The sequence below is a fragment of the Chiloscyllium plagiosum genome, chromosome 1 (genome assembly GCF_004010195.1).
Source record: "Chiloscyllium plagiosum isolate BGI_BamShark_2017 chromosome 1, ASM401019v2, whole genome shotgun sequence".
NCBI lineage: Eukaryota > Metazoa > Chordata > Chondrichthyes > Orectolobiformes > Hemiscylliidae > Chiloscyllium > Chiloscyllium plagiosum.
In genome coordinates, this window is record NC_057710.1 from 130,200,099 (window position 1) to 130,215,778 (window position 15,680).

At 40.7% G+C, this 15,680-nt stretch overlaps 1 protein-coding gene across 13 annotated transcripts in view; it reads right to left on the reverse strand.

Annotated features, from left to right (window-relative positions):
• The window catches only part of LOC122553234 (bifunctional heparan sulfate N-deacetylase/N-sulfotransferase 4-like), an 879,937-nt gene that overhangs the window by 28,198 nt on the left and 836,059 nt on the right, over positions 1-15,680 (reverse strand). For all 13 annotated transcript variants that reach the window (XM_043696825.1, XM_043696838.1, XM_043696832.1 and 10 more), the window contains 3 exons: positions 15,072-15,254; positions 13,859-13,955; positions 10,199-10,322 (listed from right to left, as the gene is read on the reverse strand). In XM_043696825.1, coding sequence (XP_043552760.1) covers positions 10,199-10,322; positions 13,859-13,955; positions 15,072-15,254 — 404 coding nt within the window. The remainder of the gene's footprint in view (positions 1-10,198; positions 10,323-13,858; positions 13,956-15,071; positions 15,255-15,680) is intronic.

Here is a 15,680-nt window from a genome sequence, read left to right on the forward strand (position 1 = left end):
TGGAGGTGTCGTTGACAGTATAGAGGACTGTTGTAGGCTGCAGCAGGACATTGACAGGATGCAGAGATGGGCTGAGAGGTGGCAGATGGAGTTCAACCTGGATAAATGCAAAGTGATGCATTTTGGAACATCGAACTTGAACGTTGAGTACAGGATTAAAGACAGGATTCTTGGCAGTGTAGAGTAACAGTGGGATCTTGGTGTGCAGGTACATAGATCCCTTAAAATTGCCACCCAGGTGGACAGGGTTGTTAAGAAAGCATATGGTGTTTTGGCTTTCATTATCAGGCGGATTGAGTTTAAGAGCTGTGAGATCTTGATGCAGCTCTATAAAACTTTGGTTAGACCGCACTTGGAATTCTGCGTCCAGTTCTGGTCGCCCTATTATAAGAAAGATGTGGATGCTTTGGAGAGGGTTCAGAGGAGTTTTAGCAGGATGCTGCCTGGAATGGAGGGCTTATCTTACGAAGCGAGGTTGACTGAGCTCGGACTTTTTTCATTGGAAAAAGAAGGAAGAGAGGGGACCTAATTGAGGTGTACAAGATAATGAGAGGCATAGATAGAGACGATAGTGAGAGACGTTTTCCCAGGGCAGAAATTGTAAAGACGAGGGGTCATAGTTTTAAGCTGTTTGGCGGAAAGTATAGAGGGGATGTCAGAGGTGGGTTCTTTACGCAGAGGGTTGAGAGAGCATGGAATGCATTGCCAGCAGCAGTTGTGGAAGCGAGGTCATTGGGGATATTTAAGAGACTGTTGGACATGCATATGGTCACAGAAATTTGAGCGATTACCTTACATGAGGATCAATGGTCAGCACAACATTGTGGGCTGAAGGGCCTGTTCTGTTTTATGTTCTATGTTCTAAGCTGGTACATTCACACAAATTGGGGGTGGTGGGGGGATGTGTGATTTGGCAGGGAGCGGGGTGTTGCCACTACAGTGAGTGAGAAACATAGAATCCCTACAGTATGGAAACAGGCCCTTTGGTCCAATAAGTCCACACTGACCTCCCAAAGAGTAATCCACACAGAGCCATTCCCCTACCTATTACTCTACATTTACCCTGACTAATGCACCTAACCAACACACCCCTGAACACTATGGACAACTTAGCATGGCCAGTTCACCTAACCTGCACATCTTTGGACTGTGGGTGGAAACAGGAGCACCCGGAGGAAACCCACGCAGACACGGGGAGAATGTGCAAACTCCACACAGTCAGTCACCAGAGGCTGGAGTTGAACCTGGCACCCTGGTGCTGTGAGACAGCAGTGTTAACCACTGAGCCATCGTGCTTACTATCAAAATTCCACTGTGACTGTGCCTCACCCATTTGGATAAGATTATATACCTCAGAGATCCTTAGTGAGACGTGACAGTGGCCTCCTCAAGGAGGTTTCAGGCCACACTGTGTCAGGGCATAACATGAGGCTTCATTGTGATTGATGTGAAGGCTTATTAATGAAACAGTTTTCTCTTTATTACGTTTCCACAGATTATCTGCTTCTGCACCTGACATGTACATTCATGTGGCCATTCCAGTGACCTTTTTTAAATGCTAGGACAAAGTCCAAGGAAAGAGTAATTACATTGTTGTCAGCAAGAACAGTAAACTCCAGCGGCTGCCACAGAGTCAGTAAAGGGAGGAATGGCAGGTGCTGAACCCTTGAGGAAATGGCGGAGAAAGCCGTGATCCTGCACCTACATGCCTTACTGTCCTTCCCTATGGCTTTTAGAAAGATAGAGCAGGAGCAGTTCCCTGGCCATTCATCACTGAACTGTCTTATCTGCTGCAGCGGGACTTGCACTCACAAGGACTTGCACTCAGAAGGACTCAGTGGCAATCCCATTCGGAGGCTGTCATGGTTGCAGCTGGCTTGCAATCTAATGCTAGCAGCTCACTTCAAAGAGTAACTGGGGACCTGTGAAGTGTCTTGCAATCTTCAACTCACAAATGAACCCATTTTTGATGCCATTTTGTCTGATCACTGTTATTCATATCCTTCCTTTGTGATAAAGGGAGTCAGGCAGCTTGGGCAATTGGATTCTCTGGCATTGTTGGCTTTCTACTGGTGCATGGTGCTATTTACTGCATCTACATTGCTTTGAGAGTGCCTATTACTAATCTGAAAAGTTTGTCAACAGATAAGGCTTCTGCTCCATCAGTGTTCAAAATTATGTGTGTCAATGATTTGGAAGCGTGCACCAGATAACCTCGGAGCTGCCATGACGTTTACATATTGCAGAATCCTCAAGACCTACAGGATGACTGCTGGGAAGTCAGAGCTCAGAAGCCCTCAGACTAGGAAAGAATGAAGATATAATAGTACTCCCATTTCTACTGAGCCAAAGTGCAGTAGACCATAGGCCTCTCAAGCTGAGGTTTTGATACTTGGATCTCTCCAGTGGGGATTGCAGTATCACCCAGGAATGGTATGCTGGCTCATAGTGGCATGTTGTGCCTTTCACAACTGGAACCAACAAAGTCGAGAATATCCTGGATGCAGAGAACATGGGTGCTGGGGGGGGCGAGGGGGAGTGGATCAACAACAATCCTCTGATGATGAAGATAAGAATGACAATGAGGAAGGTCACGATAAGACAGCATGAAAGAACTGTGCATCAGTGAGTGCAAGAAGCCAGAGAGAAACTTTCAGAAACCTGTTTACAGGATGAATGAGGTTGGACTTCTCTTGAACTGTTTTAACAGTGCTGGCTATATAGCAAGCAATTCTGCTTATTCAAAAGACATATAACCCTTGTTATTGTTGCAGTCCTTGACCTTTTTTGTCACTGAAAAAATATTTTGTTGCTGAGCTGACTGCATATTGCATCACTTTGGGTGATTCTCCTTTCAAGTATCTGCACATCCACGTCCTATTGATCCACTAAGGAAAAAGCAGCAGTCAGTGACACAGGACCTGAATATTGCATAGGGCTAAGATTAAGTGGCTTTTAAGGCTTTGGTCAGGGTATGATATTTAAGTGTTGTGCAGTGAAGTCTCTCGTGATTGAAATCAAAAATCCGAAGGTAGCGCCTTGGACATTTTGTATCATCGATTAGCTTTCACCATTTAAGAGTGTAAGTAGACTGCTACATTGCTCTGAAATTCTTGAGCATCTGGAGGAGAGCTGCCTCATGGGAGAGGCAGTTTTGTGTGCAGCATTGCATTGTGTGCAGATGCTGTCAAGCCCTCAGCATCTTATATGCCTTAATAAGATCGCCTCCTTTCCTCAGCATCTTATACATCTCAATAAGATCACCTTCTTTCCTCAGCACCTTGGATGCCTCAATAAGATCACCTCCTTTCCTCAGGATCTTATACATCTCAGCAAGATCATCTCTTTTCTTTTAAATTTCAATGCATACACAACCAGCCTCGTCAACCTTTCCTCATAGGATAACCCAATCATCTCAGAAATCAGTCAAGTGAACCTTCTCTGTATAGCTTCCAATGCAATTGCACCCTTAAATAAATAAGGAGACCACACATCTATACAATTATGAAATTTCGATCACACTAGTGCCCTGATCAAAGGTATAAAAACACCCCATTTTTATTATCAATTTTCCTTGCAATAAACAATAACATTCTCTGTGCCTAATTACTTGCTGTACCTGCATGCTAACTTTGTGATTTATGTACCAGGACACCAACACCCCTTGGAGTTCTGTAATCTCTCTCCACTTGAATCAATATGGATGGCTCAGTGGTTAACACTGCTGCCTCACAGCACCAGGGTCCCAGGTTCAATTCCAGTCCACCAGGGTGACTGTCTGTGTAGAGTTTGCACGTTCTCCCCATGTCAGCGTGGGTTTCCTTCGGGTGCTCTGGTTTCCTCCCACAGTCCAAAGATGTGCAGGTGAATTGGCCTTGCTGAGTTGCCCATAGTGTTAGGTGCATTAGTTGGAGGGAAATGGATCTGATTGGGTTACTCTTTGGAGGGTCAGTGTGGATTGGTTGGGCTGAAGGGCCTGTTTTCACACTGTAGGGAATCTAATCTAATATGTTGCTTCTCTGTTATTCCTCCCAAAGTGGAAAAATGTTCAGGCTTTCTCTCATTATACTTCATCCACCAAACCTTTGCCTATTCACTTAATCAACCTATATCATTTTTCAGACACCTTATGTCCACTTAACATTTACTTTCCTACCTATCTTGGTGTCATAAGCAAATTTAGCTACTTGGTCTATTCAACCAAGTCATTGATAATACATTGTAAACAACATGAGCTCCAACACTGATCCCTTTGGTACTTCATTGGTTAGATCTTGCTGATATAAAAATGAGCCATTTATCCTTACGCTGCTTTTCCTGTGAGCAAACCGATCCTCAATCCATGCCAATATGTTACCTGCTTTACCGTGAGCTCTTTTTAACTCTTATTTTGCATAGTGATCTTTGATGCAGCACCTTGTCAAATGCCTTCTGGAATTCTAAGTGTATTCACGAGTTCAACTTTGTCCACATTACTGTCACTTCCTCAAAGAACTTAAATAAATTAGTCAAACATAGTTTCCCTTTCAAAACCATGCTGACTGTGACTGATTGCAATGAAATGTTTTAAGTGCCCTCCTAAACTCCTTATCAATGGATTCCAGCATTTTACTTATGACAGATATAAAGCTAACTAGCCTGTAGTTTCTGGCTTTCTGACTCCTTTCTTAAATAGAGAAAATACATTTGTTTTTTTTCCAATCTGACAGTAAGTTTCCAGAATTGCAGTATTATTTGATTATCTGTGTTCTGATCGCTACTGCCATCAATCCCATTCGAACCAGATATTTTTTCTATGCTTTTTCTAAGATAATTAGTTGACACCAGGCCAACTCATTTCACCGAGCATCCATTCCAGTACCTTGAAAGGATTTCTTTTGCTCACAACATCTAGACTTACTTGAAAACTTATTACTTTTGAATGAATCCTCTAATCCTGAGGTCACATTCAAATTTAACAGTCTGTATAAATCTTCTTTATTCATGCTTTTTATCATTTTGGTTACATTTCCTTCCTGTTAATACTACTCCAATGAAAGCAAGTTTAATGTGAGATTCTCTGAAAGAATGCAAGCTCCGATAGCCTTTGAACACCATTTTTGCTTTGCTCTGTCCCTCCAGAAACACAGCAATAATATCTCAAAGGTCAGATGCTGAATTTTCAAAGTACAACGGGGAAGCTGAAGCCTGGATCATTTCTGAGTCCCATTCTTGTGCCACAATTACATCACTCATGTGTTCCTACTTTGAAATATAAATGCTCTAGTTGGGACAGAGTCAAGTTTGGTGCTCGATTAGCGACCCCGAAGAGGAGAGTTGTCTGCAGAGACAGAGAGTGGCAAAGGCAGATGCCAATCTTGCTGATCAGAGGAAGAAGCATCTCACTGGACAGCAGCATACACCCTCATGAAAGAAACCATATGGCCAATTGGCAGGTATTGTGCATGACTTGGGCAAAATTCCCCAGGGTCCTTCAGTTTTACACTGCAGAAAATGAACTTTCACTTCCCCTGTACTGAAACTAAGAACTGTGTTCTAATGTGCACTAGACTATTTGGGTTCACCAAATTCACATTTAAAAGAACATACTTTAGAGGGAGATCATGAGGGCAAAAAGGGGGCATGCGATAGCTTTGGCAAATAGGGTTAAAGAGAATCCAAAGGGTTTTCACAAATACATTAAGGACTAAAGGGCAGAGAATAGGGTCCTCAAAGATCAGCAAGGCAGACTTTGGGTGGAGCGGCAGGAGATGGGGGAGATACTAAATGAGTATTTTTCATCAATATTTACTGTGGAGAAGGACATGGATGATATAGAATGTGGGGAAGTAGATGGTGACATGTTGAAAAATGTCCATATTACAGAGAAGGAAGTGCTGGATGCCTTGAAACGCGTAAAGGTGGATAAATCCCCAGGACCTGATCAGATGGACATTAGAATTCTGTGGGAAGCTAGAGAAGTGATTGCTGGGCCCCTTGCTGAGATATTTGTATCATTAATAGTCACAGGTGAGGTGCCGGAAGACTGGAGGTTGGCTAACAAGGTATCACTATTTAAGAAAGATGGTAAGAACAAGCCAGAAAACTATAGACCGGTGAGCCTGACATCAGTGGTGGGCAAGTTGTTGGAGGGAATCCAGAGGGACAGGATGTACATATATTTGGAAAGCCAAGGACTGATTAGGGATAGTCATCATGGCTTTGTATGTGGGAAATCATATCTCACGAGCTTGATTGAGTTTTTTGAAGATGTAACAAAGAGCATTGATGAGGGCAGAGCGGTGGACGTGATCTATATGGACTTCAGTAAGGCATTTGACAAGGATCCCCATGGGAGACTGGTTAGCAATGTTAGATCTCATGGAGTACAGGGAGAACTACCTATTTGGATAGAGAACTGGCTCAAAGGTAGAAGAGAGAGGTTGGTGGTGGAGGGTTGTTTTTCAGACTGGAGGCCTGGAACCAGTGGCTTGCCACAAGGATCAGTGCTGGGTCCACTACTTTTCATCATTTATAAAAATGATTTGGATGGGAGCATAGGAGGTATAGTTAGCAAGTTTGCAGACGACACCAAAATTGGAGGTGTAGTGGACAGCAAAGAAGGTTACCTCAGATTACAACAGGATCTTGATCAGATTGGCTAATGGGCTGAGGAGTGGCAGATGGAGTTTAATTCAGATAAATGCGAGGTGCTGCATTTTGGGAAAGCAAATCTTAGCAGGACTTCTCCACTTAATGGTCAGGTCCTAGGGAGTGTTGCTGAGCAAAGAGATCTTGGAGTGCAGGTTCATAGCTCCTTGTATGTGGAGTCACTTCTGATAGGATAGTGAAGAAGGCATTTGGTATGTTTTCCTTTATTGGTCAGTGTGTTGAGTACAGGAGTTGGGAGGGTCATGTTGCGGCTGTCCAGGACATTGGTTAGGCCACTGTTGGATAACTGTGTGCAATTCTGGTCTCCTTCCTATCGGAAAGATGTTGTGAAACTAAAAAGGGTTCAGAAAAGACTTACAAGGAAGTTACTAGGGTTGGAGGATTTGAGCTGTTTGGTTGGGGCTGTTTTCCCTGGAGCATTGGAGGCTGAGGGGTGACCTTATAGACGTTTTTAAAATCATGAGGGGCATGGATAGGATAAATAGACAATGTCTTTTCCCTGGGGTGGGCGATTCCAGAACTAGAGGGCATAGGTTTAGGGTGAAAGGGGAAAGATAATAAAAGGAACCTAAGAAGCAACTTTTTCACACAGAATGGTGCGTGTGTCGAATGAGCTGTCAGAGGAAGTGGTGGAGGCTGGGACAATTGCAACATTTAAAAGGCACCTGGATGGGTATAGGAATAGGAAGGGTTTGGAGGGATTTGGGCCAAGTGCTGGCAAATGGAACTAGATTTGGTTGGGATATTTGGTCGGCATGGATGAGTTGGACCAAAGGGTCTGTTTCCGTGCTGTACATCTCTATGACTCTATGATTCTAATTCCATTTTTGCTGGAATTCCAGAAAGGTTCCTTAAGGAACTTATTGAGGCATTAATGAAAGGCTCTCCCTTCTGGGCTTCCTCCGTAAATTGAAGTGCATCCTGGAGTAATCAGAAAGCAGAGACTTCCTCTGGGAACATGCTTTTTACATTATGTCCGCATATGTTCTCAAGCCCAGTAGGAATTGAAAATTAAGTCCGAAGTATCTGAAATGAAACACAGTTTTGAAATCCAAGAATCATGCTAAAGTGCTATCAATACATTTCAAGGAGATTAAGTTGATTTAGTGTCTGAAAGTTCCGTGTCAAAATACATTTTCCTAAAATTATGCAGTATGGAATCCTGTCTAATCTTGGACATTTCTACAAAGTTATTTTTACATCTCTCACAGATTAAGTACCCTGATCCAACAATTCCATTCTAAGAAATTATGCAGTTTCAACAGGAGGTCTCACGCCTGACTTTGTCCAAGGTGGACTTCTTTGGAACTGGGCTGGCCATTTCAAGACCAGAATCTGGCAATGTATCTATCTCCCTGAGTATTGTGTGGTCTGTGGTCATTATTGTTAGGAAAGGATAACTGGACATGAATGCAGCACAACTGATACTACAAGTTGGATTTTTTAAAAAAATTGCTAATGGGATGTGGGCAGCCCAACATTTATTATGCATCCCTGATTGTCTTTGAAATGATTGGCATGCTGCCCTTTTGAATCGCAGCAATCCAAGGTGGGGATAGATATACACAGTGCTGTCAGAATAGGAGTTGCAAGATTTTGATCCAGTGACAGCGAAAGAACAGTAATAAAATTTCAAGTCAGGATGGTGTGCGACTTGGAGGGGATTTTGCAGGTGACAGTTCTCATATATTTGCTACCCTTGTCCTTCTGGATGGTCAAGGGTCACAAGTTTGAAAGGTGCTGTTGAAGGAATTGTTGATAGTTGCTGCTGTGCAGAGATGGCATAGTCTGAGAATATTTACTTTCGAGAGGAACAGGGCTGTGAGAGATATTAGTTCAACATTCAAGCTTCTTAAGGGAATTCAACGATTCAAGACCTAATGTTGTGTTTAAATTGCTGCAAATTCTAGAACTGGGGAGGCAGACTCAAGATTTGAAAAGGAATGGTGATTGTCTAGTTTGCATTTACACAAAAGTTCTTGGTAACACAGAAGTTTTGGTCGACAGTGGAGGCAGATGGAAGTCATAGGTCAATGTACCATACTAGGAGGCTGTTTGACCCATTGAACTGATTTGAAATTTTGGATGATTGTCCAGTAGAATAGATTGACTGATCTCCTTGAGCTCATAACAAAATGGTGGGCACAATTTTATGTTACTTGCCTTATTACACCAAGCACTACATCATAGCTGTTTAGGTTGATACCTCCCATTACCAGTCCATACTAGCTGTCAGCAAATTGAGTGCTGTAAGGAGTTATGTTCGTCAATGCCACCCAAACCATAGCAGTCTGGATTACCTTTTTGAGGAACTGAATGACAGTCCTTCACAAAAAGATTCCAAATTTTCCTTATATGAGCCTGTTTTTCTCCATTGGCCACGGAGCTAGTTGAAATGTATGTACACTCCAACCAGTTTAAATCCAGAAAGGAAATTGAGGTCCTTCTACTCAAACTTATAGAAGAGCCTCATGGTGTGCTTGTCAGGCAAGAGCACTGGGCAGTCATTCAAATTCTATCTAACTTTGTTGTCAGAGTCCACGAAGCATTAAAACAACCAACCTCATTTTGAAACAACTACTGCCCTGCCATGGCTGAGCAACTGAAGTAGCAATTGATTCATAGCATTGGGTAAGTTTACGGATCACTTATAAGATTTTAAAGAATGCGCTTTTGAAAGCTCTTCACTTATGCGATCAGTTTGATGGATTGCAATGTGGGTTTAGTTGATAGCGGACACATTTAGCTCTTAAATTAGAAGATTTAACTGGGTTCTAGCTCCATTCCAGAAATTTGAGAACTTCAGTTGATACTGCAGTATGGTACTGATAGTGTGTTACACTGGTAGATGTGGTGGTATAACAAAGCCCCATTTGCTCTCTTAAATGGTTGTAAAAGATTCCATGGCATTATTCAAGAAAGAGTAGGCGAATTTTCTCTAATGCTCAACCAACACCACTAGAAGGACAGACTGTCCAGTCACAATGCTGCTTGTAGAAGCTTGCAGGTTACAATTTGCCTCCTGATTTCCCTACATTAATAAAACGACCACACTTGGGTATATTCCAAGAGCATATTTGGCACTTTATAAATGCTAGCACTTTCTTTGTATTTCTAAATTGCCCTAAGTTTCATTTGTGTAACAATTAGCATTTTTGCTAAATTTCACAAAACACCATTGGTTAATTGGCTTGCTGATCTTTGGTGCTTTCCTAGTTACATTCAAAATTTGACCGTGTAAAGTAATCAGAGACAGAAGCTGTTAACCTACTGGTCAATGAGACTAGATATTGGCATGCCAATACATTTACTTAATTGCTTAGCTGTTTAGTCTTCTTACAGGACTGAATAATCTTAAGATTACATGTTAATGTGGTTTTCAAATTAACCGGAAACGTTTCGGAATCCACAAAATACTTCTGACATCATTGTAGAATTCATATCTTCAAATCAAATGACTGATTTTTCCCATATTATGAATATTGGGCTCCCAATTTTGATAAATATATTCTTGTTTACAGAAAATGCCTATTGCTTGCTCTCTTACCAATCAATTCCCTTGTGATAGGCATTCCCATTGAAGAACTGCACTTCTTCGAAGGTCTTTGGATTGGGGAAATTACTGGTGATGGCTGGATGCATAATTAGGAACAAGTACAAGGCGGTCGTGCCTGGGAACAGAAAATACAAAAAAGTTATTGATGCGTTTATGTAGACTTTGCCACCCTTCTATGCTTGTGATTTTGTTTGAGCTTCTTGCTCATAATATTTAATTTTTGAAACTACTGTAAAAATGCTGTTCTGTGAAATGCTAGATTATTTAATTAGAACACAGTAATTAAGGACTATTAGCATGAGTCAATTATCACCATTTTTACTGCATGCATGGGAGAACAGCATAAAACAATTCCCAGAGACTAATTAAAATACACAATTATTTTCAATTTTAGGCTGCGATAGACATTGCTAATATAGTTGACACATTGAAATAAACGGCTATTAATGGATATTTGCATTTAAATAACAACTGAAAAATTAAATAACGACCTGCATCCATTTTATTTAACGCTACTAACTAAATAATCGACATTGTTTATAACACTGTCGACTCTTCCTGGGCCCTTCCATCTTAAATGTAAGATTCTTAACAGCCTTCTGTCACAATTAAAAGCTTTCAATATAATATAAAATACAAAACAATGATTAATAAATTGCAGGGCACTGAGAAATGAATACAAATATTGCTGGTAGAGGAGCAGGATTGTTAACTGTAGAGAACAATCTCCAAATGAACAGATTATATAGTTGATGAGAAATAAGCACAAGTCCTTAACGGAAAATGAGTTTTTTTTATTATCACAAGACTCATCTCAGAAAACAAACTGTCTTATCAAACATGAGAGGCAATTTTAACTTAACCTACTTGGTGGGAAATTTGTGAGAAAATGACAAGATCGGATCAACAGCTACATAAAAGATTCCACTTTCCACAGAAGTCAACCAAATGATTCCCTGTATCAGTAGGAAGGTACCTTGACACCGACGAGTAAGTACTGGGTGATTGCAAAGTGCTGCACTTGACAACTACATGGGAAAAGTACTGGTGGGGCCAACTGAACATTGAAGTTCTCTGCAAACCAATCCTATTAAAACAAGGGATTTCATTACAGCAGCTGATAATGCTGATATGGTGTCAGCGTTACGCAGGAAAATACCTTAGCTCCATCTACTCACCTGACTTTTCAACCCACCACCTGGCCTCAGTAGCCCCAACCAGTGTTAAAATTAACCCCAGTCTTTTCAAGTTTTCTTGTCCTATCTTGTCCCTCCACTTTAACATTTCTGCTCTGTCCTTGGACACAAGAAAATATTGGACTATATATTGTCACATAGCAGAATGCCTAAAATGAAGAATGAGCTTGATGAAGCTGCATACCCTATACTGAAACTGAATATCTGGGATTTTGGGGTGCAATTGTACAGGTTCCACCATTGCTTTGGGCTTCACTGACCTTTGCCCATGAGTTCCCAATAAGCTCAAAGCTGGAAGTACAGATATAATTCTGCTGAAACTTGTAATTGCTTCAACTCAAATGATCACGGGGCAAATTTACTCATCCATTGGAACATTAATGGGACAAGTCACAGAAACACTGGGAAAAAAAATGACTTTCTTTCTGGAGTTTCTGCCGTTCTTTGACCTCACTGTGAAAATGTATCTTCATTGGAGCATTTAAAGTTCTTTAATTCTTGAAAGATCTTAGGATGAGAAGATGGCATGTTGTGCCTCAGTTTTATTAACTGTTGTCACCCTGTAGAGAAAAGTATAGACCACAACAACCAAATGGACCAGATTGTGCCCAAGTATGAAATTATTAAGAGGGTTTCACTATTTTCAACTTTTAATTTACAAGTTTGAACCAACATTCATTAAACATAAATTAGCAGGGAGATGAATTTTAATTTTTTTAAAAAGTCGCTTTAAGTATTTGATATATGCCTTTCATAAACTAAGAATTTGCCTCACTTCCTGCATAAATAAAGCATTATGTAGCTAGAAGGTTCAGCAACTTGCTGTTCTTTATTCATTCACTCTGAGATAGGAATTGCCCTCAACAACAACAGTCACCTTTGAGTTTAAAGTGTACAATTACCATCAGCACAGTACAGTTGGAAGATCCTATTTTCCCTTTAGATCAAGACAATCCCGAGAGGGCAATTTTCCAGAAATTGTTTTCAAACGGCCAGCTAATAATACCTCAGACCATAAACTGGCCTGTTTTACTGGATTTAGATTATCTTAGATTAGATTAGAATATGGAAACAGGCCCTTCAGCCCAACAACCGACCCTCCGAAGGATAACCCACCCAGCCCCATTTCCCTACTCTCTATTTTACCCTGACTAACGCACCTTACACTATGGGCAATTTAGCATGGCCAATTTACCTGATCAGCACATCTTTGGATTGTGGGAGGAAACCGGAGCACCCGGAGGAAACCCACGCAGACACAGGGAGAATGTGCAAACTCCACACAGTCAACCAATGCAGGAATTGAACCCGGGTCTCTGGTGCTGTAAGGCAGCAGTGCTAACCACTGAGCCACCGGGCCGCCCCTCTTTTTTAGCCAATGCATTGTACCTATAAGAGCTCCTGATTCCTTTCACAGAAAACATAAAAACTGACCGCTTCCTGGGAGTGATTTGCTTTTTCATCTGTCAAGAATCCTGTGTTCCTCTTTCTACTTCTGTATGCATTTTCTTTGTGTCTGATCTCTTTATCAATTGCTTTCGCCCTCAACTTGTTTGGTGTAGCTCTCCTTTGTGCCCGCCAGTCACATGGCTTCTTTCTTAACTACCTTATTGCTGGTACTGCTTCCAGGTCAAATGTATTCCAGTCATGTGCACTAGTATTTCTTATTATCCAAGAAAATTAGAATGATCCACTACTCTTAAAAATAATTACATATTTCACAGATTTTAAAAGACATATACAAATATTACATACTGTAATGTTTCCAAGCCAGGGTTCCGGACCGGTTTCCTCCCACAGTCCAAAGATGTGCAGGGTCAGGTGAATTGGCCACGCTAAATTGCCCATAGTGTTAGGTTAAAGGGGTAAATGTAGGGGTAGGGGTATGGGTGGGTTGTGCTTCGGCGGGTCAGTGTGGACTTGTTGGGCCGAAGGGCCTGTTTCCACCCTGTAAGTAATCTAATCTAATGACCGCTTCCTGGGAGTAATTTGCTTCTGCATCTGTCAAGAATCCTGTGTTCCTCTTTCTACTTCTGTATGCATTTTCTTTGTGTCTGCATCTCTTTATCAATAGCTTTCCCCCTCAACTTGTTTGGTGTAGCTCTCCTTTGTGCCCACCAGTCACATGGCTTCTTTCTTAACTACCTTATTGCTGGTACTGCTTCCAGGTCAAATGTATTCCAGTCATGTGCACTAGTATTTCTTATTATCCAAGAAAATTAGAATGATCCACTACTCTTAAAAATAATTACATATTTCACAGATTTTAAAAGACATATACAAATATTACATACTGTAATGTTTCCAAGCCAGGGTTCCGGAACTAAACATTTTATATTACCTGCAAATGTATCGTATGAACATGATAAATGGAACAGTTCATGTGAGTAGCTATTCATCATGCACCTATTTGGATAGCATGGACAAGTCTTCATAACTTGAGATAAAAGCTCACCTGTTTTTTGAGGTCCAATAACCAGAAATTTTGGTAAACGATCACAGGTTTTCTCTTTAGACCAGATGTCTTTATGTCGTTTATCATCACATGGATTCTACCAATAAAGAGTGAAATTGGGTACCATATTAAAACAGTCGAATTCCTGCAGAAAGAAAGCTAGCTAGATAAACATGGAAACCTGATAACTTTGCAGTATAGTGGATGAAAAGCTGTGTGTGTGCTTTCGTGGTTGCATGGAAATTAATCTGTACAAATAGAAAAGAGTTTCTAGTTCAACTCACAAAACTGTTGAAAAATTCTAAAAAATATTCCAAGCTTCCAGCCAGCTAGTATTTGTGGGTGGCTTGAATCTTAACTCCAAACAATGGTGGAGCAGCAAGAAAGATCCTATGTATCCCCACTGAATGCTTGCCACATATTTAAATGTTTAGCAACTGCCGCTCATTAGAGGAAGAGAAATATATGACAAAGAAAATGTGATGTTTTGAGATATTTTGATGTGATGAGGCTCTCTGTAAATGTAAATTTTTAAAAAATAGGTTGAAATGCTTTGGCAATTTGGACAGACCTCTGGCCCAGGTGTTTAAAAAAATACAAATGTTCCTTAATGCAATGCCCCACCCTTCCAACCAGAAGCCTATTTATCCCATCATATTGAAAGTTAAACAAAATTTCAAATAAATAACCACTTTCTTATACGAATCACATTCAAAACAATCCAGGCATTATTTTCATAATAGGATTGCAGCCATGTAGCAAGGATATGCCAGGTACTACGCTCCCAGTTTTTTTCTGAAAGGCACAATCTCAAAAGCTAATGAATATGTCAACTTTCCAATGACTCAGATTAATTTGGAGTCAGAATTTAGCTTCAGCACCTATTCCTGCCAAAATGCTACTGTGTCAATTATACTTTTTATTGCTGATGCAAATTGTGAATTAAAGGAAAAAAAAAATCAGAAACAAATATGTATAATAAATGGTAGGATAAGTGGAAGCTTGTGGTCAGTTTGTTTCCAGCTGTGCTTTTGATTGTTACCTCCTCTCATGAAAATTAACTTAGATTCCTTTCACAGGCACAGCTATTAACAAGGTGAAGAGAACTCTTGTGTACAGAGTGGAGGTGGAGGTGGAGATTGGGGTGACTCATTATGAGACTGTTATCTGCAGAATTAGTAGCACACTTGATTCTAGAAGGCTGGAAGTATACCTGCCAGAGCGGGTCCTTTTGTTCTGGAAAGAGTTCAAAATATTTGTGCGCCAACTGTACAGGGGGGATGGTTTGTAGCTTCAGGTTGGTCCAACAGTGGACAAAATTAGCCAGGTTCACAAATGTATAGAGTCCTAGTCTATCATTTCCATAATTGGATAAATGTGTCATGAAGATGCTGATCTGAAAGAAAAAGAGAAACAGGTCACATTGCTGGAGCTACTTAATTGGAGAGTTATAATTAAAGAACGTCTTAATTAAAGAAACTTAGTTTATAATCCAGTGGTCAAGCTAACCCTTTGCTTCCCCTGTGGATCACGTAGCCTCAGAAGTAAAATATTCTCATCCCATTGCTTAAAGACAATGACTTGTTTTGGATTAAGGTCTCAGGTGTAATAAATGCCCTTTGGCCCTGTCACTCTAATTGCCTCATCTGATTAACAAACTGGATATTAATTTCTGTGCAACATCACATTGTCACTCCTTAATGGAAAGGGACAAACTATCTCAATTAAAAACAAAATAGAAATGTTGTAAAATACAGTAGGTCAGTCACTATTTGTAAAGAGGAAAATGAATTAGCATTTCAGTTGCAACTTGTCGTTACAC